We start from the raw sequence: 24,173 nt of genomic DNA on the forward strand, positions 1-24,173 counted from the left end.
CAATAAATTAAGGGGGAGCAATTAATTTATTTTCTTGGTTTTCCCCTCCTCAGTCATACATATTGTGACCTCTTTGCTTTTCCAGACTTTCCTGACTTTACAGGCTGTGAAGTCTGCTCTTGCCCTACAAAGGCTCATCAGTCCCCTAGAGAGGAACAGTGGCCATCTTTTGATCACTTCAGTGCATTCTGGAACAATTTAGCTTTGAAGGGACCCTTGGATGACATCTGTGTGAAGCAGGGCTAATGTTAGAGCAGGTTGTTGAGGACTGTCCAGGTGAGTTTTGAGTATCACTGAAGATGGCAATTGTGAGGCTTCTCTGAGAAAGACCTGCTTTATATAGTCTGAATTACCACTTGTTTTGGAGAGCAAGTGTATCAGGTTGTGGTTGAATGGAAGCTTCATCATCCAGTTGAATTTTGCCACCTCCAGACTCATTAGTTACCTTGTGAATTTTTGACACCTACTCTCTACAAGCTTGTCCTTGGTTCTCATTATGTTTTTGTTCGGTAGTTGAGAAATGTATTGGCTGTTTTTGTTTTATGTATTTTCTTTCTAGAAGATCCACTTTCTCAAGGATGGAGACAATCATTTTAACATCAATAATGTAGGGATATATATCTCTTTATATAGGAGCTGCTATAACACCGTCCCAGAGTACAAAAAGACAACTGGCATAGTTTCAGCTCACAGCATTTATGGGGAGAAAAATCAAGAAAAATATTTTTGTCCTCTTTCAATGCCTCTGAGAAATAGCTATAGATTTGGTTTGTTTTGTTTGGAATATGATTAAAAAATTTGTTGCTCCAGGCTTCAACAGAAATTGGGAAGTGTTAGATGCTTTGCATAAAACTATTTGATTATTTATATTTCATTAAATGTATAGCACACTGGACATTGGGTTGTTTTGTAAATCTCTCAACAGCAAATAACATTACGTAGCTTAATAAAAGACTGAAATAAGTCATGATAAACTGCATTTTAAACAGTGTTTTAGATCAGTACAATTAGTAATTGCTTTTTAACTAACTGAATAAAAATTCAGTTTATGAGTAACTATTTTCTAATAACTTAGAAGTTATAAGAAAAAATCCTTTCTAATATGAAAATTACCAACTTCTAAAAAACCCTTTGTACACATAATCATTAGAATTTTATGCATAATGTGCTTAGATTGATAAATTACATTTATTTTTTTGTGGAAACATTTTTTTCAAGCCGTTTTGAGACTGTGTGAAAAAAAGAATCTCTCATCCAAGTGATCAACAAAGCTGAATTCACTCTGTGTTCTCATTTGGGAGAGACTTTCATCAACTTAGTCTCAATTCCTTCAATGTTCTTGGAACCCAAGTGCTGGAGAACTACTTTGAAAATTCACTTTCACTTGCTGTCCTCCATTTTTATTCCATTTGGCTAATCTTGAAAAATTTGGAGGAAAGAAATTCTGTCTAACAACTGGAAAATAATAACTTCAAACAGTCAAGTTTTCTGGTTGTTTTTTTTCCTGGTTTTTTGTTTGTTTGATTGATTAGTTTGGGGGTTTGTTTGGGTTTTTCTTCTGGATTTCCTACAATCCTTTCTGGTTGTTTTTTTCCTGGTTTTTTGTTTGTTTGTTTGATTAGTTTGGGGGTTTGTTTGGGTTTTGTGGGTTTGGGTTTTTCTTCTGGATTTCCTACAATCAGAGAAGAACATCCTGCAAGCCAGTCTGGCTGCGTCCTTGCTTCTTTGGCAGCGTGCTCAACATGTGGGTATCCTAATGAATATGAACTCCAGCATTTATAAATGATACTTTCTTATTCTGAGAACATCCTGCCTGCAGTTGAGTGATATCTCTTTATAGAGAGTGACATACTAAGAAACTAAAAATATTTAGTGAAGTATTAGCGAAAAAAGTTGTGAGAAGTACATTGGCTTTAAAGTCACTGACAGAGTAGTAGAGTAATAAAGAAAAAAAAAATCATTTAAACGCCGACAAAAACACCTCTGGAGATACAATTAAAGTTTGGGCCACAAGTACTATGGAAACCAATTCTGTTTTCTTCTGAATGCCTGTGGATTATGCAGACTAGGAGGAAGTGGTCAGGAAATGGTTTCATGTGCTTCTCATGGGCAAGCCATAGCAAGTCATAACTAACTTTTTGCACTGCAGAATAGATGTTTCTGATGGACTCTTATTAAATTACAGCACCAGTAAAGAAATAAAAGGAAGAAATGTAGCATGTTTCTGTGGTATGGCTTATTTTGCCATGTTTTTCATTCCTTACAGCATGAATTAGTAGTTGCGTTTGTCAGATACAGCGTTTGCCCAGCCAGTGAAAACTGTCAGCGCTGAAGAATCTTCTGTATTTATGGACAGACATATGAGTATATGTCTGCCTGCCAAGCATAAGACCAGTCAGAAGGCATTACTGCAAAAATTTCATTTGTAATTTTACAATGGAAGATTTACTTCTGAAATACATAGTAGAGAAGAAAATTTATCTGTTGAAGTAAACACATAATGAAATAGCATTTTGCAGAATGCAAGAGGCACCGCTAACAATGTGTTGTAGGAAAGTTTTGTATAAACAGTATTTAAATAGTCCCTCCTTTACTTTTTTACTCCTTTACTTGGGTGCTGTAAAAAGCACATTTGCTTTTTACAGCACCCAAATGTGGCATGAAATTACTTTACTAACAGTTGACTCCTTTGCTTTCTATTCAGGAAGAGCCTTTTGTCATGGTGTCTGAAAATGTTCTGGGAAAACCGAAGAAGTATCAGGGCTTCTCAATAGATGTTTTGGAAGCATTGGCTACTTACCTCGGCTTTAAATATGAAATTTATGTTGCACCAGATCACAAGTATGGGAGTCCTCAGGATGATGGGTCATGGAACGGACTGATAGGAGAACTGGTATTTAAGGTAAGGGTTATTAGTAACTCACTAAATAAGATCATGTGATAAAGCTAAGTGATACATGGTATATTATGTTTGCATCAACCAGTAAACCTTTTTAATGAGTCAGTGATAGCATTTTGTTCATTGCCTGTGTTGCCAGCATTTGATAGAGTGCCCACATGCATTGGGTGGTAAAGAAAAAGCTAGAAATAGTGCTTACTGGTACCTATTTAAGGAGCAAGGCAATCTCTTTTTTCCAACCAAAGTACAGCAGTGTGAAATCTGAATACAACCAAATAATGGGATGCACAGCATCCTAATTAGTTTGGCAAGACCTGACACAAACGAGTTGAAGAGGTTGTTCAAAAGAGGAAAAATTGGTGTTGCAGTAATTAGTGGTACATTACATAAATAATGTATAGCACTTAGAAAAATGTTGGTGTGATGAATGCATGAAGTATATAATCAACAGAAAATGTTTTATTGATATATAATAACTCTTACATTATGTAAATATATGAACCAAGAGTACTATGTTCTCTATTCTGTAATTAATAAACCCATTTAGCCTACTTAATTTTTCATTAAATATTCAATATTGTATCATAAATAAATTAAACTAAATAAATGTGCCATATTTTTCTTTTTTTCCCTTGCACTTCACATCTTGTCTGTTTGCAGCTTCTCCCATTAAGAAAGACAGAGCTATGCAGACTTTATTCTGCTGATGTCTCATTGTGGCATGAACATACATATTTTATTTGCTCTTAGTTAACCTGTAGAGGCAGCTTTTACAGCTATAGAGAGCACCTACATTTGTTGTTTTTCCTTAAATAACTGCAGCAGATATTCATGTAAATAACTAACTAGTTGTTTATGAAAAAAATAGTGATAGCTTTAGCCTATTCTACCTTCTTGAGCAGTAGGAAGCCTGTTGGGATGGAAACAATTACACATGCCATACCTGTGGCAGGATTCATACATCTACACTGTAGTAATAAACTTCCTTTGACATGTCCCTATGCCCTTATGAAGCTGGAAGGTGGAATGCTGTGATCATAGATGGTAAGTTGGAGCCACTTAGAAAAGTGTATTTTCCTTCATCTTCTAAACTTTAACAGCTAAAAATCCCTCATCTAATTATGAGACATAAAACCACAGTGGCCTGCTGATTTATTTTTATCATTTTTCTGTTCCTTACATTTGGTGTTATGCTATGCCGTACTCAGCACTGTACTCAGCAAAGGACTCAGCAGGCCACTGCGTTAACTCAGGCTTGGAGGGGTCTTAGTCCTAGATGGCTTTGGAGACAGAAGTGGGTCCAGAACATTTTTTGTTTATTTGAAATGAATGATTTTTAAGGTAGAACTCATAACAACTGAGATCAAATGGTTCACTGAAAAATATGTATGTCATTCTTGTCCCCTTTGTAGGTAGGGACTCATAGAACTACAGTAATACTCTTAAGGTGATAACCACCTAGTTCTGTTAATACAAGATGCAACAGATTTACCAGTCTGCTACAGTTTTGCTGTAAATGAGTTTTAATGGATATGAAATCTTTCTGTACAGTTAGAAAGTGTAAAGAGTTAATGGAACTGCATTTGGAATTCAGAAAACATGTTTTCCCCATATTATGGCAGAGTATGATTTTTTACCTTCCTTACCCCTTCTATAATTAACAGTAAAGTTTCACTGTGTCCTTCTCTCCCATTCTCTGTCCCTCTTCAGGTAAAAGAGAAACTCTGGGCAAGCAGCCAGTGTGTATCTACCCCTTCCCAAGTGCAAGCTGTTCTTGAAAGGCTGCTTATTCACTGTGAACTGAGTTCTGCTTCCAGAACTCAAATATCTATCTGCTTGGCAACTTTGTAAGGGGAAGCAAAGGAGCAGAGAATAGTTTTAAATTGAAGGTCTAACCTGTTTAAAACAAAGTGTTTCCTTGTTTTCCCAACCAAGTCTTACATGATAGTCTGGCCAACATGTGGAGGAAATCCAGAAACAGGGAGTGCTCTTTGCTTGTTAGTGCATGAGCCAAAAATGAGTTGGGAACAATGTATTTCTGCAAAAGGCAAGTCCCATTCAAGGATAATGGAAAATAGCTGCCTTCTCTTTTTGAGTACATCTCATTGAGAAGGGTGTCTGGGGCCACTACAGATGTGCCATATGAAATAGCAGTTGCTGCAGCAAGCACATAATTTTGGTGTTCAAGATCAATATATTCTTTTTGCATTAAGCTGGTTCAGGGTGTGGCAGGTTCTGATGCAGGGAGAGCAGTGCCAGGCTTCTGTCATTTACAGCAACCCCGCCTGAGCTTCAGGGCAGAGCAGAAGCCCTGCGGTGCCAAGTACATGCCCTAGGTCCGCAGCTGGCCTCAAAGACATGAGACTATGCCAAGTTCACCCTGTTCCAGCTTTGAGACAAGGTCCCTTCTGACTGCTAAAATAGGAGCTGGAATCAGCAGATCAAAGCAACTAGTCTTTAATTGGAATTTGGAAACAGATTCAAGCCTCCCCTCCTTTGATTATCAAGACCTATATTAGGTATACCCTTGCTCCAAACACTTTCTCCTGTCAAAATAAACTGAACGTAACCATGCTATGGAAACTTTTCTGTTTGCTGAGCACCTGAACCAGAAGGACTACGGAGGATAAATATTCTTTGATATGGGCACATGTTGCTCTCACTCCTCTCATGTCAAATGACCTGGGCTTTCTGTGGAGAGGCTAAAACTACCTCAGAGGAGCAGCACTTTACCACAAATCTTTCTCTTGCTATCAGTTATCTATGTCTTTTCACAGTGCTTTGTTTAGTTGCCCCCAAGTCCACATTACTAGAGGGATGAGCATGTGTGATAGGTTAATGCCACTTCTGGGAGAGGACAGTAGGCTTTCCAGCACTGCTCTGGACTTCCTGGCAGTATTCACATCCTTCAACCATTATTATCAACATTTCACCCTACTAACTTGATTGCTAGGATTTTTTTCTAATGAGGAGCCATGAGGAGGCAAATAGCATAGGGAAAACTGTCTGATTTCACTTAGGTCCATTAGAAAAGGAAAACTAAATATATGCCTAAACATTTCTAAGAGAAACTGCAAGCCAAGTAGAAGCCTCTTATCAGACTGGTTTTTTAATGCATCTTCCTAAGGGGAGTAGCATAGGAAGGAAGAAAGCATACAAGGGAGGACAAAGTTGTGGGGGGGGGGGGGGGGAAAGAAAAAGAATAGCGGTGTAAAAGAACAATTATTTGGATGTCAGTGTGGTAACTTGAGCAAAAATGTCTCTCTGATTAATTTTTGCATGTCCATATTAATAACTGTGTAGCAAGTGGGACTGTAGTTTATTGTTTCTAGCATTCGTTGAAACTTGATTTAACATTGAAAATGGATAAAATGAAAGGACTCAAGGAAGAAATTTAAAGTCGATTCATTTATTTTCCCTGTTCTTGATCATGAACCACAGGAATCATCGTAAGATGATTGTTTTCTATGTGGACAAGATGTGTTTGCTTCAGCAAAAGCATAGGGGCATTTCAGGGATTTCTAGGCTTTGTTGATGGTTCTGTGACACCAGTAACAAAGCTGTCAGACCAATTTGGTCATTTATTTTGGATTTTCTGATTCTGGTAATGACTACGATGACCTCAGGAGAACTACTGTTAAGGAATATTAATTCCTATGTAGGTCATGTAAAGAAAAATAATGCCCTCTGCTGTTTTTTTCAGTCAGTCAGTTTCAGGAGTCAGTTTCATTCATCACAGATATGTTAAAAAGACATCTAAGACAGTGATAGTTGGTTGATTTTGGCACTGAAAAAACTTAGTGAGTGGAGGGTTTTACATGTTTATAAATCAGATTGGCAGCTTTACATCTAAATATTGACATAATTGCATGCATCTGCTTTTCTATCTCAGAAGCATTAAGTGAACCTTGATTTCTTCAAACTGATGTCTTCTCTGATCCAATTTGACATGTTAATGACAAGCATTTCATTTTTTTCATCTTCCAATTTTGATACAAGTTGACAGAATCTATATGTAATTAAGAATGCTCACCATCAGTAGATTAACTATTAAGTTAAGCTTAAGCTTGGTTTTGTGCTAAACACATAGTTTTCTGGTAAACTGTGTTTATGATTCAATTTAGTAAGTTAAGAATATAAGTTGTAATATTCCAATGTAATGTCACAGTACTGAGAAGCCAGGACTTCTCTCTCTCCTTTCTATTTTTTATTTTACTATCACTCTTTAATTGCAAGACATAATTATATCACAGTTGCTGCTACAGTATGGCAAAAAGAATGCAACTTTTCACTTAGAACAATGTTCTTCTTCTATCGTAGAGGCTGATAACCAGAGTGGAACCATAATACTGTGGAATTTGGAAAGACTGCTCCCCAGAGATGTAGCATAGAAGCAATATTTCCACAAATATCACATACTGTGCTTTTTGATACAATGCCCTTCAATGTATTTAATGGAGAAATAGGATTCTCTTTATAAAAAGGCAGGGAGAAGGCAAAAAAAATGTATTAATCATTGATTCCTACAGTAATCTATCATTTGGTAAAAATATCTTTACTTATGTATATTGCTTTTCAGTGGAGAAACTTTAAACATCTTACAAATAAAGCTTGAATTACCACCTCACAATAGTCTAGTGTGGTCAGGAATTATTTTAGTAACATACTGATAATTACACAGCTAAAGGTAAACAATAGGGGCTAAGTCTAGGACTTTTTGTTTCCATGTGTCCTCTTTAAACCCTGAATTCCTCTTTCACTTTTTGATATATGTTCAGGAAAAAAAACCCAAAACAACCCTTACTCATTAAATATAACCATATTTTCCTGTTTGACAACTATTGGTATAGAGCACTGGACTTCTACATTTGTAAATTATTTTTAAAATACATTTATTTTCACAGTTGTGGAAAACAGTTCAAATGATGCCCACTTTGCAACTTGCTCACTGGAGCTAGGGCATAACCGTTACCAGATACTGTGAATCACTCAAGTCACTTGTGGACCATAAGTTTTATAATCAGAGGACAGATACTCAGATGATCTGAATGTTTCCATGGACAATTTTGATGAAATTTTTACTTGGATTACTGACTGAGTTTGCTGCTGCCCATGGGCAGTTAAATCATCAGTCACAAAAAATTGTTAGGAAGGGACATGAAGTGAATTCATGAAGCCATGCTTTCAGCTGTGTGTATCAACACAGCTTCACTTAAGACTCTAGAGAATCTAACCCATAAATTAAAGCTGAAGCTCTAATTCATGGCTTTTAAGCAAATCAATATTTTCAAATACTTTTTTGTCCATATCATCAGCCTCTAGCTATCTTCCACCAGTTTCTCAAGCCAGTGAAAAATTAATATAAAGTTAAAGTAACATGATTTAAACCGAAGCCTTAAGTTCACTGTGATTAAAAGTATGTTTGTACCATGAGCTGCCAAGTGGTTTGTAGCTGGTATTAAAAGAGCCCATATGATTTGCAAATTTTATTCTAATCAGTTTCACTTGCCATACCTTCTCACTTAATATTTCACGTTACTTTTCTAAGAAGCTAGTAATCTCTGCCTTCTTTGGGCAAGAAGAAAGAAATTCAAGAGAGTTAATAAAATTTGACACAGTACTGAAATTTCCAAACCTTTGTGCTCTCATCACCCCCTTCCAAAGGACCACACACTACTTTAGGCAGAACAGAAATGGATTAAATCAAACTACTAGAAGCTTAAAGTATTTTAAGTACTCTTTTTCATATTAAAATATCTAGAATTTATAGCCTTCTTGTTCAGTATTTGAGGTTTTTAAAATGGTGTTAATGTGTTTGCTTTAAATACCCTTTCTTGTTCTCACTGCAGTTCTAATTGTACATGTAAAAAATAAAGTAGCACCTGCTGTAGTCGTGCCTGGTGTCTCTCGAGACCCAACACCCAGATATGCTGTGAAATACAATTATTAGATCAAGGCATGTTATTTATCCTCTTCTCATCTGAAATGGGTTCTTAAATTACAAAAAAATGTAAATGGCACAAAGCAAGTCCAAGGTAGCTACAGGACAGGTTGGCATAGAAAGAGGTTGCTTAGCAGGAGGATGTAGAGGAATAAATAGTAAAGGAACTGCATGGAATATCTGCTCTGCACTTCAGACTCTGCAGGCAAAATTTGATGTTTTTCAAAATTTCAAATGCCCCCAAAATCCCAGGATATATGAGATGCTCTTTATCATGATCATCATATCATCAAAATGTTGGATATCGTGTGGCTCTGTCAGGCAGCTAATTTCTTCTGACTGGAAATGCTATACACAAGGTCTGCCTTTTGCCGCAGTGACAATAATGGCTTCAGTAACTAGGCTGAGAAGAATGACCAGAAGTAGATTTCCTCCAGCTATTAATTGTATTTGAAGTATTTTGATTCCTTAGAAAATAACAATGTAGAGAGCAAATGTGCCCGAGTCCACCAAGTGATGTTTGCTTACAGAAACTATGACATGTGCTACACTATTCTGTTCAAGCGTTAGTCACATCTCTGTGTTCTGTGTTTCTGTGTTCACATATTTGATGCTTAAGACATTGGCCTTGGCATCTGTTCCTTCATAAGTTTAGCTGCCATAAATCACAGAGGAACAAAGATCTTTCCTGTAGCTCCTACTTATGCATGTTGTACTTTCTCCTTCTTTCCTCAGAGAGCTGATATAGGCATCTCTGCCCTAACCATCACCCCTGACAGGGAAAATGTAGTGGACTTCACAACTCGTTACATGGACTACTCAGTGGGTGTGCTACTTCGAAAGGCAGAGAAGACAGTGGACATGTTTGCCTGCTTGGCACCATTTGACCTCTCCCTGTGGGCATGCATAGCTGGCACTGTGCTGTTAGTAGGGCTACTGGTCTACCTCTTGAACTGGCTCAACCCTCCGCGCCTTCAGATGGGCTCCATGACCTCCACAACCCTCTACAACTCCATGTGGTTTGTGTATGGATCCTTTGTGCAACAAGGTAAGAGGCAGAGGGAGACTGTTCCTCCAAGAGAAAATCTATGTATCCCTCCTGTTGCTATAGAGACCTTCCTCTTTGCTGCCTCCCTCCCACAGCCCATGAGGGACTGGAAGCACTGGAAAGCCTTGTGCTATAAGGTTTCTAATACATTTGGCTGCCCAGTGTGGGAACCGTGAGAAGTTCAGAGCCCTACAGGCTAGCTTGTTTTGATTTGTAGTTGTCAAAATAAGGAAAGATAATTTTTCTCTGGAAAAAAAAGTATTTCTCATAATCTTCTAGACAATTATTCATAGTTAGTGTGAGTGCTATGTTCTTAGGCAGTCAGACAGAAAATATTGGGATTTAGGTTTTGAATTAAGTTGACTAGTCATCAGTACTAAGCTGTTTTATTGTATCTGATATTCTTTCCTCCCTCATCTGATTTATCTCAATTTTCCTACATAGTGTTTAGACTCAACTTCTGGCCTTCCTGAATGCTTTCTCAATCCCCTCTAGCATCTGGTGTAGCCCAGGCTATTCCCCAATTCTGTTTATAACCCCAAGTCCTTCACAATCTACCTCTTCTGGCAGAGCTTTAACCATGCATCCTAAAGACATCAGGGACTACAGATCTTGGCTTGCTATATACTACTTAAAATTCTGTTCTGCAAATTAGGGTTGTAATGCAAAGTAGAATAAGAAAACACAGCTTCATATGAGAACAAATAAGATTTAGATAATAACACTTAACAAAACAGAATGAATACCTTCTGGCATATCCATGTAATGGTTCGTTAGTCACTACTGGCACTGCAGGTACACCTATTTGTAATTGCACAGAGCATCTGCTCTGCAAAGAGCCATGGCCACTGCAACCTCAAAAATCCCAGATAGTTTTTTACATTTTAACATGCATTTGGATGAACACTGTAGGTAAAAGCATCATATTTATGTAACACTGGCAACATGTAACTTAGAAATTATGTTATGCCCTGTTAAAATCAATCAGATTACATCAATAAAAGCTAAAGGTATGCATGAAAATCAAGTATGAAACTCCTAGAAGGAAAAAAAAAAAAGCTAAATTAACACCACTATCCAAAAGAGAAGAAAAGTTGAAGTTGATAATTTCCACAAGAGGTATGATTTTGAACATAGAGACCTAGAGACATTACTTTTAAAATTATCATTTGCATTGAGCAGTGATGGCCAGCTGAGGAAAGCTGAAGGGATTGTTTTATGTTTGCTGTGGATTTTTTTTTAAAGAAAACCACAGACTTCATAGCCAGCTGAGAACTACAGAAGTTTTTTTCAACGTACGTGGGTGGGTTTATAAAGTTTTCTTTGTCCAAAATATTCCAGTGTAACTGTTTAGGGAATCCAACTGCGAGAGAGCAGTTGGTCCATTACAGAACTAGACTCATTATATCTGTCTGCCTGTTAGGTTAAAACTTGTGAATTAGTTTCTTTACTGCATTAATGCAAGTAATTTTACATAGGTTTATTTCTTGGTATTAGCCTTAGCATCCCTGCTGTACTCCCAACATCATTAGTCCTTCAAAGCTTTATAGGAGGCTGCCCAGTAAAGGTTTAAAGGAGGTAAAGCTAGCTTAATTGCACACTTCAATCTCAAGAATTATTATCCAAATTGTTTGCCTGATATCTCTTCAGGTAAGCCTGTATTGCCTGATGTCTTGACATTTCCAAAGTCATAGGTCCAGAGTAGTAGCCTACAAGGGAGTCCTTCAATAGATGCTCAGTTAACTTACAAAGAAGTTTTTCTGATCAGTAAGTGAAAATGAGTTCTGGAGGAGAGCTTAGAAGGAAGCCTTGAATTAAACATGAAGATGAGGAAGAAATTAGATTAAAAGAAGTAGGACTAGATGACAAAACAGCAGAATTTACTGGAAAAAGTAAAGAAAAAGAATTTGCTCAAGAGGCTTTGTGTCCACTCCCCATGCTAAAAAGAGGTCATGAGGTAAAACCTGGTATTAGTAAAACCTGCCAGTGGGAGTACCAGAACTGTTGCAGGACTTAAGAAAAATAAATTCATAGAACTTGAAATGTGAGAGGTACTAATTTACAGAGAGATAGATCTTACCACCCTACTAAGTGGATTTTCAGCACAACTCTTTAGAATCCACTAGAATAATATAAAATGTTCGTTTGGTTCCTACTGAGTGAGGGGAAGCTACTGATACATCTCTCATTCAAACAACAAGAGGACAGTCCTTAATTTGCTAGAAGGAAAAATTACACAGATTTAATAGGGTTGATACCAAAATATATGAAACTTACAGATTAATTTAAACCAAAAGACTCAGAGAACCTCAAAAATCCAGTGCAAAAGAGTAAGAAATCCATTTATAATGTCAGCCTGTACTTCATATTCAATTTGAATATAACAAAAACTGTATTAGCTGAAACGTTATTGTTTACTAACCCTTGTGAATACAGACAAATGAAAGTAATTTCCATTGACAGGCTAACTGGCTATTGTGGTAATTGTGCTTCTATTTTCACTCATCAGCTCTTCATTCAGCAGAAAAACTGCAGGTTTTATTTGTTTTGGAATAGCAAATCTGTGCTATTAATTGTGATTGGCATATCTTAAGTATGGCAGCGTAGGACATTTCAAATACTGTCACGTTCACTTAAGAAGTCTTTCAGCTGCTGATTTAAAACATGACAAGGTACTCATTTCTGTTATCAAAACATACAGCCAAAGATGCTTTTATATCCTGCACTGAGAGAAACAAAGCAGCATGAACGAAGGGCTGCAATTGCTTTGATAGTGCTGGATTCTTTCTTTGGGGCTAGTGGGCTCATTCTGGCAATGTCTCCTCTTTCTTTCCTCTAGCTAGAGGAAAGATTTGCAAGCACACAGGCTGGCTCCAGACCTGCAATAACTCTGAAGACAAAAGAGGCCTTTGGTGTAAAAATACAAGTCACTCTTTAAGGCAACTCATAAACTCATAAACTGATTAAAACAGAAAGGACTTATTTTGCTTGTTTCTTCTGAAATAGTTTAAAACTCCACAGATTTTGGCAGGTAGCTTCAGTCCACTCTGTCACTTCTTATTTTCTTTCATCCTTGACTCTAATGTTCTGATCAAATTCTGTTAAAAAGTTTTAACCTTTTTCAATTTTTGAAATGTCAGAGAAAAATAGTGTTCCATTGTCTGTAGACTAAAGACAGCACAGACCAGTCCAATAGTTTTTAAGGCAGATCCATGATTACTGTCATACTCAGTGGCAAAACTGAAGTATTTTTAATTGTTTCCTTAAAGGTAAAGTGAAACTTAATGTCACTGCTTCTTATATCATTTAAACTTAGGTCTTGAACTTGGCTTTCAACTTTTTTTTCCTCATGCTGGAGTGTCCAGTCTAGGCACCATTTTGAGACTCTGATAATGAAGAGCTATATTCTCTCTCAGTTGCCCTTTTAATTTGATGTTAATTCAGTACAGAGATTAGTGTGTATGTATTTACATATGTTATTTTTGTAACTTTAAAGATATATGTGGAGTATTTGTTAGAAGTGAAAATTTTGAAGATGCAGTGTAACTTGGGAGGCTAAATTAATATAAAAGAGTATAAACTGCGAAGTGGATTTTCTTACTCTGAACTCAAGCCCTTCATTTAAACAAAAAACAATTGTGCATTGAAAATGCACCACTGCATTGAAATGCTTTGTCTGACTGCCCAATATACCCACTGAATCTGCAGTATACTGTGATCACTAGAAGGTAGAGACTTTTTGGTGATCTTGGTGGTGCAGTGCTGTGGATTACATTTAAAAAATGCTTCTGACTCTGAATTACTCATCCAGGCATGAGATTCTGTAACACATAACTGTTATCTCCAATATGTTTATTTATGTCTAAAGATGAAGCAAATTTGTAGATTCAGGCTGTGGAGGATTTCAGTTATGTTGAAATTTAGTGGCATGGTTTCTGAATTTGTTCTTTTCCACTTGCTCATCTTAGAAAACTAAGTGGCAAAAGCTCTGTATTTTGCTTCATTTCAAAATTGGCTTTTGTCAGTTGGACAGAAAATGTTGTTAAGGTTTCTTTTTTAGTGGATTTCCTCTCTCTCTCCATCCACATTCCCCCTTGGTTTTTCAATCCACTCCTCACAGATTTTGCTTTCTGCCTACCTCACACTGCAACTAGTCAGCACTGCTGTAGCTTTCTTCTTGGTTATCAGTCGTGACCCCACTGGTCCTGCTGCTTGTGCTCTTCCCTATTTACTTGGCTCCTCCACAGGCCTCTATTATTATATGTTCTGCAAAGCTCAACAAAGAGAAGTGCAAAATCTTGCCCCTGGGAAGGAACAATCCCATGCGCTAGTGCACGCTGGGGGCACCCAGCTGACTGAGCAATGGCACAGGTTGCCCAGGGAGGTTGTGAAATCTCTATCCCTGGAGATATTCAAAAGCCATCTGGACACAGTCCTAGGCAACCAGCTCTAGGTGGCCTTGCTTGGGCAGGGGGTGTTTGGACTAGATGACCTTCAGAGGTTCCCCTTCTACCTCAGCCAGTCTGAGTGATATATTATAATGGTATATTATATAGTCTTTGCTTAATTTTTAAACTATTCTATACAACCACATTTTTCTTTCCCTTCTGCCCTGGCATTGTCAAATTTTGCCCTCATTAGAATATGCCAATGTTGGAAGCCTGCCATATGAACAGGGACAAAAGAACTGTCTCAGAGAGGATATTGGGTTTACTTTACTAAAAACTTCATGGAGATTAACTGAATCAACCCACTGCAATGGCACAATGTCTGTTTATACGTGCTGAGAACCTAGCTTAATCTCCTGAAGGTTTTCTATTAGCTTCCTACTACTTTATGGGCTCTTGTTGTGAAATACTCTAGAGAGCATTCCACTCTTACCATTACAGGAGAAAACCAATGATTATAGAAACAGAAGCTCAGGATTTAGAGTTATTCCCAACCCTTTTTGTATAATAGATCTGGTTTTGAGACAAGTGAAATGTTGCATTTTTTTTTTATCAAGAACTTGCAGAAGAATGTTCTAGAAGATTTTATTTTGGGAACAGCCTCTCAAATTTTTCTTCGGAATACAGTGAAAAGCTTACTCAGTTTAACAGAATTCAAGTAAATATAGACAAAATAATGAAGTCATATAGAAAATTACAATGTTTTGTATTTAATATAAAAGACACAATGGAAAGACTTTGTCTCTCTTATCCCACTCTGTTTGTTTTACTTAGAGTTTTTCTGTAGGAGGAGGCATTTTTGAAATGGGCTGACAGGATTTTAGATTATGTGGATAAAGATGCAAGGCTAAGTTTCAATTGGAAATGTCTGTAAGAAAGAGAACCAGGCAGATGGGTTTTTTTGTTTGTTTGTTTGTTTCGTTTGTATCAGGAAATATCTTTAAAATGGCTGAATCATTCAAGAATTATTAACTTCTCAGTGATTGCAACAAAACAAAAATTCATTATTGTTTTAAAAATAGGGTTTGACCATAGGGTAATGGATGCTTAAAGTATTACCTGCAAAAGTATTATTTTCTTCAGAGATCTTAATAGTCTTGCTTAACCTAACAAAGTTATTAAATGAATTATGTGAAAGCATCACTGGTGGGCAATTTTTTTATCCCCGTATATTTTGGTTAGTTTAAAGTGCTGGAGGTTTTGATTGGTCATCAGTGGTGTCAGTAATGGCCAATTATGTTCATAATGCCAGTAAATGAGCAAATCTCACTGTTTGCCTTGTTTAAATTACATTTCATAAGAGCAATAAAATAGACTCCCAGCCTTGGCACTTCTAAGTCATTATAATGCTTCTTGGATGGTTAAAGCTGCTAAGACTTCTCAGTCTTTTTCCTTGTATTACCACCCAAAGTGTGATATAATCCTCCTGAAATGCACTGCCTGGAGTGTGCTGTTGCTTAATAAATTACTCCACCTTGCTTATCTCACTCTCAGCATATCCGTATCAAAGAAACCATTATGTTGTAACAATGTATTTTCTTAGTGACATTTTCTCTTAATTAACTGTACACTGATCTCTGTGTATTTAATATTCAGGGGAAAACTCTAAAAGCATTTTGAAAAAATTATTTTAGATATCCCTTATATCTTCATATATGATATTTAGTGGTGAAACTTTTTCTTTTTTTTAAGTTTAAGAAATAAAAAAAGATCCAGTATAAAGATTTAAGGACCAAAAACCTACTTCCTAATTTGGATTCTGCATCTGATCTGCTGGCTGACCATAGAAACTTCATTTAATATTTTTATATCAGTTCTCAGTTGTAAATGGAAATATTACCTACCTCCTTTCATAAAAACATGTTTTATGTCTTCTGATAGAAAGCAAATTGTAAATACCAGTCTCATTAATTAACAAATTTAGTTGCTCTTCAAACTGGTGCTAGGTCTTGACATATTCCTCAAACAAGGGGAGCAGATTTGCTAAGCCTAAAATGCACAGCACTAATCTGGGAAAATGATAATCAGATACCAAACCCATTAGGAAACAAACCCATCTCCACGCTTTTCTAGCACCTACACCAGCAGGTATGTTTGTGACATTATAACATTTCATTTAAACATGAAACCCCCAAATTCTCATTTTGTTATATTAAATCTAGGCTTACTACTTGGTATCTATATGTACCTTCATAAAGACATCTGTCTGTAAAAGGTACTGCAACCCTGAGGTACCCATGCTCTTTTTCCACATGTCTCAATGGTTTGGCCACGCTCTTGACATCATCAAAAAATAACTACATTTTGGCAGTTGTGTCCTATGTCTCAAATGTGTTTGGAAATGACAAGTGATCACGGGAACTATCAAGCCATGCTGAGATTTATTGTCATGTATACAGTACACATTTGCAAACACTGGATGTAGCTTTATGTGCATACCACTTTCAGAGGTTTAGTTTCTTGCCGAGAGGGAACACCCATGGACTCCACACACGATTCAATGTGAATTCTACTGGAGACCTTTATTATTGGTTACACGATCACTTATATACTCTTAAGCTGCTAACACACACACACATAAACAACTCTTCATTGGCTAAAAACTACTGTTCACACATCTGGTTACAATACTTGATTGGATAAATCTACCTGTTCATGAGGCATTCTTTTTACTTCTGACTAGTTACATAAGAAGTTTTTTTATCTTGTTTTTCTTGCATTCTTTCTCACGAATCTCATTCTCTTGTATTTTCTCACTCGAAGTCAAGACTTAAGTGCTCAAGGCTGAAGCTGCTTGCAGCTTTGGCTCTTAAAGGACCATCAGTTTCTCTTTTTGAAAATGGAACTCCAAAAACAACTATGCTCCAAGTAAAATGTTCAGTAGTGTGGGCATTTGTTTGCAGCAATGTGATATCGCTAGCATTAAACTGCTAGGGGTTATGTTGGATTTTCCCCTAAATTGAAGTTAAGACTCAGGCGGTTCTGAGAGGAATCTAAAATAATGGATTTCTTTATCTTGTGTGCACCTGCTTGCTTGAGTAATAACATTGGGTACATAAGGCAGTATATTTAGAGATGTAGTGTCTGACACACCTTCTGTGAGGAGGTGGAGAATGAATGGTAGTGTGAAAGCCCGAAACACACCTTCATTCCCCTAGGACTAGCTCCAAGCCTGATTAATTGACTGTGAGAAGGTAATGTCTGTCTGCCTATAGTACAAATGCTGTTCAAGACCAAATGAGATAGAAGGGAAAGTAGAATTGGATGTCTGTGGCATCTACCCGTCTTTCTGTGTTCTTTCAAAAGCATCCTAAGGTAAGTATTTTACTCAGAAGAGGTTCTTTAATAGTTATGATTTCTTAGATTACTTTATACTATATTTGGGTAAAGAATGCATAAATTAGATTCAGATTAAATAATCAGTTTTTCTTTTCAGTGTTCGCATGTGTATAATATATATTTAATTGAGGAAGTGAGGAAGAACAATTTAGCCAGGAACTGAATTTTTCTTGCATGAGGGAGGACTGTAACCCACATTTTTTCTCTGCAAAGATGTTTAGAAGCTGAAGAGGCAAGACTTACTTTTTGTGCTATGTGATTTTCCTGCACAGCAGCTTAAACGTAAGTTGGCAATTTTGTCTGCTTAAGGTAGGCAGCTTTGGCAGGGGGGTTGGACTAGATGATCTCCAGAGGTCCCTTCCAACTCCGACCATTCTGTGTGATTCTATGAAGTGAGTTTTAGCTTTATTAAAAATACTCTCCTTTGCTTTGATGACAACAAATTAATCTACAACTTGATCAGCCTTTTTCAGCAAAGGATATCCAAGATACCACATGAACATGTATTTAGAGGGGAACCCATAATAGTTTTCCATTGCTTTTCTGGTCTATGGGGAGTCCCTCCTCTGCAACAGCTGTACCATAGATATATCCACCCATGCTGCTCTTCTTCATAACACCAATTGGTGGGTAGGTGCTGGGAAAATTGCCTGAGAACCGTAAAAGCAGGAGTAGCAAAGAGGTTTTGAAGCTGCTGACAGGAAAGTCTTCTTTCTTCAGCTGTTGAGATTTTTCTCCTCAAACCTCTTGTAATATTAAAATGTGTATAAAAGGAGTAGACCAAAATTAATATTGAAAGAAAGCAAATAATGATACCAAATCCATCTTTTAATTAATTAGCCAACACATTACTTTCCCTGATTGCTGAGATGGAGGTCCACTCTCAGCAAATACGGGAAAATAAGAGCTGTTGGTGTTTTTTATTTATATTTTTTATTTAGTCAGATTCCCAGCATACAAATTAAGGGCTTGCCTTCATTTCAGCAGCATCCTGGTCTAGGAACCTCCTGCTGCTTAATTTTTATTCTTCCACTTTCAATGGGGGAGGGAGAGATCATAAAGCAGGACTGTACCTTTTCAGTGCTTTTGAAGTTAGTGAGATGGTGTTGAGTTAAAAATGTGTGATACTTCATCTCCCAGACAAAAACTGAGATGAAGGAACACATGAGGTTTTGACTGAAGGGTCTGCTTCCTCCACACTAGGATAAAGATAGTGGTGAAGGGGAAAGATAGAAAATCTTCTGCAAACAGGCTGTTATGGAACAGTGATAATAAATCTGTTGAGTGGGAGTGTTCGTTGTTCATGCCTGGGCATACTTACTAATAGAACATTTTTAGGTATAAGCATGTATTCTGTTCTTACAATAGCTTCTTTCATTTCTATAATCTATCCCCGAAGAGGAAAATCCTTACTATCCAGTAGAGTCGTCTTTGAAGTTGCTTTTCACTTCTAACAAATCTGAGTCATGTTCTTAAGCAGGGTGATAGCTGATTTGCAGTAAAAAACAGGTTGTTCAATTTTCAAACATAAGCATTTGTATTAGTGATTTTCATTGATAAATGACATGACAGCATTATTCTCTGTGAAACTTAAAAGGATGAAGGTTTTCTTCTTTCTTCTGTTCCTAAGGACTCTCGTAGTATTACCTTAGGTCATCTGAGTTTGAGAGATCACTTTGATAACAACATTACAGGATATACCTGAAGTGGAATTTTAGTCTAATTTTAAAATGTTTTATTTAAGAACATAATTAGAGCTCTTACATTAGTGATGATTATATTCTGTAAGGTTAGGAGTTCATTGCAGAGAAGGACTAGTAGAAGAATAACTAGTAGTAGTAACATGAAAACTGAACTAATGTACCAGAGATGTCTGTGATACACTTGCCTCTGAAGTAGTCAGGTGCCACTCTGTGATGATGGATGCTTGGAAATCTTGCAAGGACAGGTATATAAAACATTTCATAATACTTTGGAAGTTCAAGCAAAAAACTACCTTTCAGTATGTGTTCTTTTTTAAAAATTCCCTTCACCCCCAAAATCTGGAGTCACAGAGATGTGCAGAGGTAAGAAAAAAAATGATGGGGAAAAGCACCTGTCAAAAGACATAGGAGACTTTACTGGAATTATTGTTTGTTCTTATGGTCTCACTGAATTGTCTTTTGTTTTGCTTGGTTCATAGTTGTGCAGTTTCAGCCAAAGGGGACATTTTCTCTCTTGTGTTCATAATGTCCTCCCTGACAGGCTCTTAGCTAAAGCAGCACTTTAATACCTCATTAATGACATTGTTCAGTTGTTAATTGTATGTACAGATGGCCTGTTTTCAGTCCATTGTGCACAGCTCTTTTTGCTATCCCGGAACATACTACATATAACACTGTCAGTAGTCTATGGAAAGGCCACTACTATGCAAACTGTATGTGTCTGTATATTTCTTAGACACTTATGAATATCTTCCATAGATTACAATTGTGGTTGATTGTTTGAGGCTTTAGAGCATTTGAATCTAGCTATTAGTAATCGAGAGATTTGGTCTCAGCATCTCCTGAAATCTAATCAGAAGGTTGCCAGTGTGCAAGGTTATTTATTAAGATCGAGTGCCAATATTCCCTAAAATAATAGCAAGCATACATCATTTTGATGCATTTACAGTGGCTGCAAATACTGCCTTTATATAGGCATGCAATCAGGTGCAATCTTAAAAGCACATATCACAGCACTATGGAAGAGGATCCCCAGAAGCTCCTTGTATTTGTTACACATGCATGTTGAGCTGTAGTCTGTTTGCCCCTTCATGTGTGTATGCTTACAACTATGTCATGTAAAATTATTGTCCTATGTTATAAAAGTGGCAACAAAAGATTATCTGGTCAGAGCTTCTTTTGAGCAAACAGCTGTTGGTAAAATTGCTAGGCTTATTGCACAATTATTTATGATTATGTAATTGAATGGTACTGTATTTGGTAACCCCAAAAATTAAATTTGAAACCCAACTAAGTCTTCTGATAAAATATTGCATTTCAGCAGCATTAATACCAGAGATTTTGGCCAACTTATTCATTAAAGATGGGCAGCAAGCCTTACAGTTCCAATCTGATCGTAGTTACAGCAATCAAAAGATTTTCTTTCAAATATCAAGACTTGCATGATATTTCAGCATCTGAATATGTGTAGTGTAGTCTAGTAATGCTTCATCTAAGAGCTCCCAGTAACTTCAGCAAATACAAGTAGACACCTCTATTTTCAAACTTCAGCTGCAGTCATTACTCTTCTTTTGTAATGACAGCAGAAGAGAAGAACAAAGTATACTTTTGTGATACATTTTCCAGAACTTTTAGAAGCACTGTGAAGTCTATCCATCCCATCTCTGTGTAATTACATTACAGAAATCACTACAATGTATTGGCATTAAATTACTGCAGACTATTTGTAATATTTTCTTTTATCTGTGAGGCGTTTTGATTTTCAACTGAAAACTTTGTATTTTGCTAAGTCCGCAGAAAGATGGAATTTGACCACTGCAAAGTTACTAATATCTGAAAGAAGATATTTGTTTTGTGAGTCTAGGCTTAAAAGCCAGGAATTAATTCCTATAGCTCTTGAAGATCTGTACTGTAAATACTACATAGTAGAAATGCATATCTGATTAATGTATATTGTTGAAGTATCACCAACACCAGGAGAAGGTAGACCACAGCCATTTGCTACATGGTAATACAACGTGCTTCCCTTCACAACTTTTGCCTCATTGTCACCATTTCAGCAAGATGGGTAGAAAAAAATGATTTATTGTTGGGAAGAGAATTATAAATATACTATAACTAATATGTTATGCTAACATCATTTAAATCAGGTAATTACTAAAGGACTGTTTGGCCTTTAAGGACATTGATTTAATGGGAATTAATTTAATGATTGAACACTGTTTATGTAACCTTGTCATCGCTAGTGATGCAGAAAATTGGAATCTCAGCTCAGCTGAAAAGAGGTTAGACTTTCCGTTATCATAATAGATCCTTTTCTTCTGGAATACAGTTATTAGACTCTTTTTTATACCTTCAGTATATATTTAAATATTTGGGTTTTATCTAAAAATCTCTGAGTAGAAAAAGTAAGTAAAAATGTTCATCATTGTACTATTCTGATTTTTAATCAGAGGCTTGAATTTCTGTTTAATATAGCTTTAAACAAAGTCCATTCGATTTTGGTTTTGACTTCCTATTGCTTCTCCCATGAAACAAATTTTCTCTGTTTTCATTCTCTGCTTTCTTCTCTGCAAACCTGATCATTATGTTTAGGATGGATAGGAGTTTGGTTTATGGAATGGTTTTACAGCTATAAAAAAGCAGCAGCTTTAAAAAGTAGCAGCAGACAGAGCGCAGTTCTATCTAGGTTATTCTGAGGCTGAATATTGCACAATCGCGTCACAGCTTAGGAGTGATTTCTGAAAATTGAAATGGTGAACATTGTAGAAAGCCTGTATTCAGTACCTGAGCATTAAGACACAATTAAAGCTGACCTTTATAGGTACAACTCCCATTTACCTTAGGGGATCTTGTATCTGTCTGCCCTCTTTGATTTACCATTAGTAGTGCTATTGTCACAATATTTTTCAGCTTTATAGAGCCTCTAACTACTGTTGTGTATAAATTAGATCCAGGGAGAAAAGGAAGGTTCTGCATAAACAAGTGATTGGAAGCATGTAGTGAATAGCTGTGTCTGACAGACTTGCAGGTAGAATAATTTTCAAACAAAATTTTAATCAAGGGTATCTATGACAGTTCCTGCTGTATGTTGGCAGAATTTTACAAGGGAGTCTGGTGGCCAAATGGTTAGCCCTCTGTCACTAGAATGAAGCCATTGCAATAGAGACAGCAAGCGTGGTATTTGAAGACAGATAGAAAACTAATTTGGCAATAGAAGTAGTAGATACTCAGACTTAAAAACAACTCTGTAGGTTGCTAACCCAGCCAACACTGTAGTAGGCTGAAATGCTTGGCACCAGGTAACACCAGCCCTTTCTTTGGTGCTAGAGCATTTTCTAGCTTCAGAGAGGAGGGGTTCAAGGAACCTGACAGAGGATCCAGTGTTTCAAGCAAAATAGTTTGTGAGTAGTCATTTGGGCCATCTTCTGGATATTTCTACTTGTCCGTCAGGTTATGTGTCAAGGTCCTCTGACCAGATTTATGAGCTAACTACACTGGTCCACAACATGATGAGGGCTTAGTGGCAGTGCTACTGGTCCTTGATTAGCCCCAGCATTTGAAATCTCAGCATGGGTGTTGTCTTCCTATTAATGTGGAAACAGCTGAAGAAGGAGTCTTAGTATGCGTCAAGACGCCAAAGGCACATCCAAACAGATACACAGCAGGAGCAAATGGAGGATTTTCAGAGGGAATTTGCAAGCTATTAAATATTACTTGGAGGTTATTACTGGCTAGCAGTAACCAAGAGTGGCAAGTTAGCATGGTAATCTCTCTTTCAGATTGGAGCTGGCTCATGCCTGGCCTCCTTGATCAGAGGTTGGAGGGAGCCTACATCTACCTGCACAGGGTTGTGTGTACACCCTCAGGTTAACTGGCTTCCAGAGTTGTTGATAAGGACCTATAAGCATGTATAATATGCAGCTTCTCAAACTACTTTACAGATTTCAGATGACTTGAAATAAGCCTGAAGGAGAAGGAAGATCATCCCAGATATTCTCCCTGTCACATAAAGGGGAGAAATAAATGAGGAGAGCTTTCTTTTGTGGATCATTGCTTCCTTTCTGGGAGGGCAATGAGGGCAGTGCTTCCCACCCAGCTGAAAGAAAACAATCTACCAGGGAGCAACTGTAATGATATCAGTCGGGGGATTATTCCACTAACAACGACAAATGGGAGAGAGTAAGTGATTGTTCAGATTGTTTAGAAGTAAGGCATTAAGGAGGAAAAAATTAATCAGAACACCAAATGATAAAGTGAACACATTCATTAATTGCCTATAGACCAGTGTGAGAAATCTGAGTAATAAACAAGAACAGTTGGAATTACTCACAGATATAGATTTGGTCCTCATGGTGTTACTAAAATCTAGTAGGAATGTATGACACTATGAAGTACTGAAAGACAGATGGACAAGTTGGGCAAAAGGGGAAGAAGAGTGTCACTATAGCAAAAGGGCATTAGGTAATTCAGAGACATTGAAAACTTGGAAAAAAATGATCTTGAATTCTTGTGGAACCACATGCTGATGGCTGGAGCACAAAATGAGATGTGAGCCAATGTCTGCTGTTGACCACCAAATCACACTGGAGTAGAGGATGATTGGCTCCTCTAGTGTATATCTGTAATGAGTAAAGGAAAATGGAAGACAGAATGGGTCCTTCAAGTCTGAATTATCTATGTTTCAAGTCTCAGCCTACCTATGGTGAAGTGTCTTGAATGCACTTATAAAGCAAATGGAGATTGCACCAAAGAGTTAGAAGCTACAAACTTAAGGAAAAATGACATGGGGAAC

The 24,173-nt window shown here is 37.0% G+C and overlaps 1 protein-coding gene across 1 annotated transcript in view; it reads left to right on the forward strand.

The window, feature by feature from the left end:
- Positions 1-2,680: 2,680 nt before the first annotated feature.
- Positions 2,681-24,173, forward strand: part of GRID2 (glutamate ionotropic receptor delta type subunit 2) — a gene marked incomplete at both ends in the record, with an annotated part of 68,010 nt that continues 46,517 nt past the window's right edge. The window contains 2 exons of the mRNA XM_010174771.1: positions 2,681-2,902; positions 9,576-9,888. Of these exons, the coding sequence (XP_010173073.1) occupies positions 2,681-2,902; positions 9,576-9,888 (535 nt within the window). The remainder of the gene's footprint in view (positions 2,903-9,575; positions 9,889-24,173) is intronic.

This window comes from Antrostomus carolinensis, unplaced genomic scaffold, assembly GCF_000700745.2.
Source record: "Antrostomus carolinensis isolate BGI_N321 unplaced genomic scaffold, ASM70074v2 scaffold3219, whole genome shotgun sequence".
NCBI lineage: Eukaryota > Metazoa > Chordata > Aves > Caprimulgiformes > Caprimulgidae > Antrostomus > Antrostomus carolinensis.